The sequence below is a fragment of the Microcaecilia unicolor genome, chromosome 14 (genome assembly GCF_901765095.1).
Source record: "Microcaecilia unicolor chromosome 14, aMicUni1.1, whole genome shotgun sequence".
NCBI classification, from domain to species: Eukaryota; Metazoa; Chordata; class Amphibia; order Gymnophiona; family Siphonopidae; genus Microcaecilia; species Microcaecilia unicolor.
Window position 1 is genome coordinate 649343 of NC_044044.1, and position 8322 is coordinate 657664.

General features: G+C 44.3%; 1 protein-coding gene across 1 annotated transcript in view; it reads left to right on the forward strand.

The window, feature by feature from the left end:
• LOC115458145 (vomeronasal type-2 receptor 26-like) overlaps positions 1–3877 on the forward strand; it is a 46803-nt gene extending 42926 nt beyond the window's left edge. Inside the window, exon 4 of the mRNA XM_030187997.1 lies at positions 2982–3877. Within this exon, the coding sequence (XP_030043857.1) occupies positions 2982–3877 (896 nt within the window). The remainder of the gene's footprint in view (positions 1–2981) is intronic.
• The last annotated feature ends 4445 nt before the right edge of the window (positions 3878–8322 follow it).

The following is an 8322-nucleotide window of genomic DNA, read 5'->3' on the forward strand; positions in this document are numbered from 1 at the left end:
AAAAATATAGTCTATTCTGGACTGTGTCCGGTGGACCCTGGATGTGTGGGTATAATCTCTCTCTTCTCCATGTAGTATTCTCCATGGGTCCACCAGTCCCATTTCCTGACAAAATGTTTCTAAGACAGAGGGGGCGGGTGACGATCTCGATTGTGGGTGTTTAGACCGATCTAAGTCTACGTCCATCACCTGATTCATATCCTCCGCTAAAATCAGTGGGAGCAGATGGTGCCCCCGGTACCGTGCTAATAGTTGGGCAAAAAAACCTGATGGTGTTGTATTGGGGCCCTGCAAATTAATCTGGACCCCTACAATCCTCCCCTCATCGTCTTTGAATTCTAGTTTTGTCGTGCACATGAGCGATTTGTGAATTAATATAGCTACCCTCCCTTTCCTTCCCATAGCTGGTGAGCACCACACCTCCCCCACCCAAGAACGCTTCAGTTTTTCGTGCTCTTCCTGGGAAAGCCTTGTCTCCTGGAGGCAGGCTATCCCCACCCCATGCCTGTTTAAGGCTGTTAAAATCTTAGTTCTCTTAATTGGGGAGGAGATGCCGCCCACATTCCAGGAGATCAAGTGCACTTTATTCGAAGCAGGACTGAGTCAGTAGATACGTGTGCCCCAAGGTGAGCTGTGGAGTGTCTCCCGGGCACCCAGCCTTACCCCAGAGACATGTAGTGGCCACTATCCTCCTTTCTGCTAGATATCTCATGAACTGGTGTGTAGTGAACCCTTCTCTGCCAGATGTTCTAAATTGTCCCTTTGAGTCCTGTGCGTTCCCCATCCCTATCTTCCCCCCCTCCCGAAGCCCTTCACTATCCCCTCCCCCCCCCAGTGAACCGATCTAATTCCCTTCCCTATGCATCGAATGCTCCTATTAAGTGAGAAGCCCCTTCCATGCCCGAGGCCTCCCCGCCCTCAACAGATACAATTTTTCAAACCTCATCTCTTGTACTAGTTTGCTGCAGCAAGTTCAAAGTTAAGCTTGATCACTCTCCCACTAGCTGTCCATTCGGGTCTGCTGGTTGCTACTCAAGTTCCGTGATGTAGGCTTTCGCCGCATCTGCAGATTCAAACGCCTTCCAGAGTCCCTCATGGCGGATCTTCAGCACTGCCGGGTAAACCAGCATGAATCTTGCATTCAGCTCTTGGAGACGGCGACACAGCGGAGTAAATTTCTTCCGGCGCTCTTGGAGTGAGGCAGAGTAGTCCTGAAATATTCTAATCAGGTGTCCATCATATTTTGTATCCTCTCATTTCATGCGGTAGCCCCACAGAATTGTGTAGGTAATTATGTACTTTCGGGATAACAGCTCGCGGGGCCTGGCGGCCATCTTGAATACGGCCTATGCGATGCACCCTTTCCAGGCACAGGGCCCCTGCGTGGTCCGACAAGGCAAACTCCTCTTTTAGCCACTTCTTCACTACCGTTGCAAGCGCGGAGTCTCCGATCAATTCATGGTAGGCCAATCAAACGCAGGTTGCTACGCCTGCCTCTGTTCTCAAGTTCATCTACCTTGTCTGATCGTGTTGTCACCATGGTCTGTAGCTGGCGGATTTGTTGTTGCAGTGGGGTGCACGTGTCTTCAAGCTCGGAAACTCTGTGTTCCAGATCTCTGGTCCGCCGCGATTCTTCCGCCAGTCGCGTCTTGAAATTTTCAATCTGCGTCGATATGCGCTCCATACTGGGCTCCAGGGCTTGTACTACTGCTGCGGCCAGTTGTGAAAGCTGCAAGAGCTGTGCCTCCGAGAAGGGCGGCCCGCTTTTCTGCAGTTGCTGATCCGCGCCAGAGTCCGCCGCCATCTTTTTTTTCGATAATACGGTTTAGCCCAACCAAATGCCTTGGATGTCACTGGGTTTGAGATGGCCGGTTTTGTTTTTCAGCGATAATGGAAAAAAATGCCGCCAATCTCCACAGAAACAGAAACCACCACACCTAAGTGTTTAAAAATGTCTGCTGAAAACCAGGAGGGTGGGGGAGGGGGAACAACTCAGCACACTTTTAGTAAAAGAAAGAGATTTATAATACTTCCTGGCAGTTTTGAAATCTGAAAATCTAGTTTTCAAATTTACAGATATCAATAAACCAGTCAGAAACACAACAATCAGATCACAACAGTTAGATCACAATATTTGCAGAGCAGATTAAAAAAGCTTACAGAAATTACTTATAATGAAAAAAATCACAAGTTATTTTTTTTCTCCTATACTGGTACAATATTTTCAATGATACCTGTTTATATGCGCCATGTCTGGTATAAGGGGTGTGGCTAATGTGGGTGTGGCTATCGGGCAGAGCCATAGGTGGTGACCCCGCCCATGAGTACCAGTACCTTTTTTCCTACAAAAAAGCACTGCCGACTAGCGTGTTTACAGAGTTTTTTTTTTTTTTTGCATAGTCAGAATTGTAAGTAGTAGCCAAAGGATTTTTGATCTTGTGTTCTTTAGGAATGATGTCATTCTTTTTGAGAATTGTCAGAAAGTAAAGGTGGCTGTTCAGTTTTATTTTTCTGTAACTGGTTCAACACTTAAACTTTGCTGTCGGCATTTCATTTTAACTGCTGGCTGCAGTGTTTAAGATACACCCACATATTTAGAGCTGGACTATATCTGGGTATAGGTGCTGACTATCTGGATAATGGCAGTATTCTGTGCTATTATCCAGCTATGAATGTGGATAACTTAGGACAGCTTTTTTTCCTGTCCTGATTAATCTGGATAGTTATCCAGGTATGGATGCTGAATATTGCAATTCTCTGAATAAATCCTGGCTCCTCCCAGACTCTGTTCCAAGGCTACTCCAGTGCTATCTGGATAATTCTGGGACTTTTTTTCAATAATGTTCAGCAGCATTATCTGGAAAATGCTGCTAAAAATTACTAACTGGCTCCAGTCAACACTACTTATCCAGGCAGCATGCATCTTTAAATATCAAATCCAGTTATTTGTGAAATATTGAGAGAATATTCTTTCTTCACAGACATGGATAACTGTATAAAGTGTCCAGATGACCAGTGGTCCAATCAGAAGAGATATGCATGCATCCCAAAAGCAATAACCTTCCTGTCCTATGAAGAACCTTTGGGGATAGCTTTGACTCTCATCAGCATTTTATTCTTTCTCCTTAATGCTGGCATTCTGGGAATTTTTATTCATTACCGAGACACTCCCACGGTGAAAGCCAACAACCGTAACCTAAGCTACATTCTACTAATCTCCCTCATGCTCTGTTTTCTCTGTTCCCTGATATTCATTGGCCGTCCTGAAAAGTTGACTTGCATTCTCCGACAGACTGCCTTTGGCATGACTTTCTCCATTTCTCTCTCTTCTGTACTAGCAAAAACCATCACTGTGGTCATAGCCTTCCATGCCACCAAACCTGGAAGCAAGCTTCGACAATGGATGGATTTCAAGTTCTCATACTCTGTAGTCCTTTCCTGCTCCTTTCTTCAAGCTCTTTTCTGTTTTTTCTGGTTTTTCACTACTCCCCCGTTCCCATATCGTAACATGCAGTCAGAAATTGGAGCAATAGTAATTGAATGTAATGAAGGGTCAACCATTGCTTTCTACTGTGTTCTGGGATACCTGGGATTTTTAGCTGGTATCAGTTTCATTGTAGCTTTCCTAGCAAGAAATCTGCCTGACAGTTTCAATGAAGCCAAGCACATCACCTTCAGCATGCTGGTGTTCTGCAGCGTTTGGATCGCCTTCATTCCAACATACTTGAGCACCAGGGGCAAGTATATGGTGGCGGTGGAAGTATTTGCTATCTTGGCTTCAAGTTCTGGACTGCTGGGTTGTATCTTTATCCCTAAGTGCTACATTATTTTATTGAGACCTGAGAGAAACAGCAGGAAGTACCTAACAAAAAAATAAAATGATAAATAAATAAAAAGTTGATTGATTAGCGTATCCAGAAACTATATAATCAATCCAGATATAGTCATTTTCATATATTTATTGAAATTAAAAAGGTCAGCCTCTGTGTTCAGCTTTTTTTAAATTTTTAATTCTGGCTGTGATAGTCAAAAAAATCTGGATATTCAGCTCTACTAACCGGATAAGTTCTGATGCTGAATATCCAGATAATGCATTCAGTGCTGGGACTTATCTGGATAATGGGAATATTCAATCCCTTATCTGGATAACTTAGGGCAGCCATTTTGGTCTCTGATATTCAATATCACTTGTCAGGATTGCAACACCTCCTACCTGGAAAAGTGCCGCTCACTGGGGCTTTACCCAGATTTTCAGCAGCATTATCCAGATAAATCATAGGATAGCAGTAGTACAATGTACTACTTAGATTGTGAGCCCACTAGGGACAGATCCAGTACCTGTAAAATGCAACTGTAAACCGCTTAGGTCTAAGTGGTATATAAATACTGAAATAAAATGAATGAATCCCTGAGTAGTGCTGGGGTGGTGGCCCAGGGCTGAAGCCGAGGCAGAACAGAGGTTATCTAGGTACTGGCCCTGAATATTAGTGGAACCCAGATAACTTCCTCCCTCCCCCTCCCCCCCCCCCCCGATATCGACTAGCCAGGATTGGCACCTGGCCATTTAAATGCCGGAAACAGGCTATGTGGCAATTTTCAGCAGCGGAGGGGGGGGGGGGGTTGTAACTGGCTATTTTCCACAGAATATTGCAGGTTGGCAGCTAGCAGATAGCCTGATATAACTGGCTATCTGCTGATTTATAAAGTCGGTTTAGCTGCCATATTTGGCCGCATGAAAACATGTGATATCTCTGGACGGTTTAAAGATAACTGGCTAGCACTGAATATCAGATTAGCCGGTTATCTTTAAACAAGCCAAAAATAAACTAGATATTCAATGCCAGTCACTGGAATCGGCCCGGCATTGAATATCTGGGCTTAGCGCCAACCGCAGTCTGAAAATCGGTCTCCCTGTTGCTACTCTATACTCAGATATTCACTACCAATATCTGGATATCAGACAAAGCTAAATATCAAGGTATAGATTATGTATAGATAATGTGGGATATTGTGATATCCCCCCTTCACTCAGGGTGACCTGGTTCTCAATATGCAGATCATATGCAAATTAGTGTGCTACCCCTTCTCGCTCAGGGTGACCTGGTTCCCACTAAGCAAATTAAACAGGTCTCACCAACTGCATATTTCTCAGGCAACTCTTTATTCCAGCCCCTGGGCACACTTCTTCTAGCTTAATACTTTATACTTTCATAGGTCTTCACACAGATACATGGGCTCAGTACTAGCTTCAATACTTTGGGGACTCCCAACCCCAGCCTTTGCAGCCTGTTTCTCTCAGTACTGGGACACACAGTCCTTCCTTCTTTGAACACACAGTTCCTATAAGTACTGACACACAGTCCAACACTTATGCTTTAGGGACTTCTTACCCCAGGATTTTCAGCCTGCTTGTTTTCTTTAGACACCCAGTCCACCACAAGTCCATAAGGTTAGCCAGTATCTTTCAGGGGGATCTCTCTTCTTCTGCTGCCAGCTCACTTCTCTTCCTTTCACACTCAGGTGGGGTATAAAGTGGTTAATTAGCTACACAGGACCCAGCCCATAACCTCCTACACCTGTGGACATCCCAGGGCTCCCCCCGGTCCTAGCGATCTCCACCTATCCTCCTACTAGTGCCCTCTAGTGGCCTACCCCGGATAGGACAGCCTCTTCCTTATCACAATATAAATAAATAAAGGGAAAGGAACTTGATATATTGCCTTTCTGTGGTTTTGGCAACTACATTCAAAGTGGTTTACATACAGGTACTTATTTGTGTCTGGGGCAATGGAGGGTTAAGTAACTTGCCCAGAGTCATAAGGAGCTGTGGTGGGAACTGAACCCAGTTCCCCAGGATCAAATTCCATGGCACTAACCACTAGGCTACCCCTAAATGTCATATTCACTGTTTGAAACCAAAGCTGCCATGGTGTTTAAATATCAGGAATTTATCTGGATAAGTTACCTGGATAGAGGACTGAATATCCCTGTTATCTAGATAAGTTCTGGGCCTACCCTGGCTCTGCTCATGCTCCACCCAGTGCTACCTGGACAGTGCCAAGTGGTATATAATAATATTCAAAGAAAGTATAAGGACAGTACCTCTGAATATCCTGGTCAGCAGCACTTAACCAGACAGAAGGTGCTGGACTGAAGGATTATAGCAGCTATTACATTCTGCTTGGAGTCCTGAGCACCCAGGTGTAGCTAACAGCGTCCCAATTAAGGAGTCAACCTATAAGATCAGTCTACCTGTAAGTGATAATCAGCTTTACAGTGGATTGGCTAAAACTGTCAAAGTGAATTGATAATCCTACCTGCACCCTGCAGTAGGGTCAAGGATAAATAGAAATGTGTTTTTAGTCCCATCACCCTCAGTGGTACACCAGGGTGATAAGGAGAGTAATGCTCTGCTGATAAACAGGGGTGAAGTGCTGGAGAGACATTGTAAATACATTTGCTACAGTTATTGTTCTGTTTGCTACCTAGTTGTTACCTTTGTCAGCACTGCCATTATAAGTGACTTAGCAAAAGACCAAGTAAAATGCTGGTTCAGAACAACCTATCTTGAGTCAGCTGAGTTATTGACTGGATTTATCTAGAAGTCTGAACTGCTTATTTGGACTCCTGAATTATTCCAGTCCCATCCTTAGTCCTAACAATCAATAAATTTAGTTGTGTACCTATCAATCAGGGCATGCATTAGGCAGCTGCCTAAATGCATACACCAACCTGGGTTTACATGTGTATCTGTTCATGTCTGTGTGTGTCTGTGACGAGAAAAGAGAGGTGGGGTAAGTTGAAAAGAGCAATTTCCTAACTCTTCTGTAGTTTAGTTTTGTTTATTTAGCCTTTTGATATACCATCCTTCAATCCATATGAAGAAGCACAAAACTATAATAGAAAAAAAAAAGGCAGGAAAGAAAAGAAATCAGAATCTGCATTTAAATGTGCTCAATTCAGACTGCTACCCAGAGAATCCACATCATGCCACTGTGTAAACTGAACCAAACAAATTTGATTTTAGACCAGTTGCATAGCCATGGGTGGGCAGGAATCCACTCATTTTGGGCTCAGGCCCACCCAACAGCAGTGTACCCTTGCTGTGGCTGGTAGGGATACCAAAGCCCTGCAAGCTGAAGACTTCCCAGGACCATTTAGGGGGCTGCTGCCTAGCTAACTCTCCCCTGCTTTCTGGCATCTCTCCCCCTTTCTTTCATTCTCCCCCTGCCCACAGTCTGGCATTTCTCTCTCCCTTTCCCTCCCTTCCTGACGATGACCCACCCTTTCCCACAGTCTTTCAATCCTGCTCCCCCCCCCCACCCCACTGCCCTGGTCTACCTTTTAAAAATGTATCTTCATTTCTGGAGGTTGCTGACAGTGAGCAGTGATTCATACACACTGCTCATGGCTGGCCCTAGAGTTTTCTCTCTGATGCAACTTCCTATTTCCACATAGGTAGGACAGTGCCAGAGGGAAGGCTCTGAGGCCAGCTGAAAGCAGCATGTGTGACCCACTACTCACTGTCAGCAACTTCCAGAAGTGAAGGTTTAGTTTAACTCTTTTTTATTGGTGTAAATCACAAATAAATAAATAAATCAAATAACAACAGTAAGTCTGAGACCATATCAACAAGAACATTTTTACAAAGGTTACATATCTATCCATAATCCCACAAGTCTTTTTTTCTCATTATTAAATCTCCCTCCCCCCTACACTCCCATCTCCTCATCCCTCAAAAATTACTAAACCAAAACTACCTCAGTCCACCAACAGTACATATGAAAGCCCGAAAGGAGGCTTTCATTCTTATAGCCTTCCATAGTGTTAATTTGACATATAATAAACTGTACCCTCTCCTCTATATCCCTCTCCCTTGTGTGCCTTTCACCTCTCTAAAACCCAAACCTAATCCATCTTTCTTCCCACAATCTTCCTTGGTGTGGTCAGCTTAATACCTCTTCTGTTTAATCCAGATTGTTCCCACTCATCTTCTCATACTTCTATTTACAACATAACTACATGCTCTAGATGGCAAGCCCTGAATGTAGGGATCCCAAACTGACAGAAAGTTATTTTCTTTTGTAATGTGGTTTTAGCCTGCTGACACTTTCTGTGAAGGGAAGGTTTAAAAGGTACACCAGGATGGGGTGGGGGGAGGGATTTGAGAGACTGTGGGAGATACTGGATCATCAGTGGTGGTGATGGTATTTGAGAGACTATGAGATATGCTGGATCATCAGGGGAAGGGGAGGAGAGAGTGCAGAGATGGGATAGTGGGTACAGAGAGGAGGGACAGTGGGGGCAGAAAGAAAATTTCAA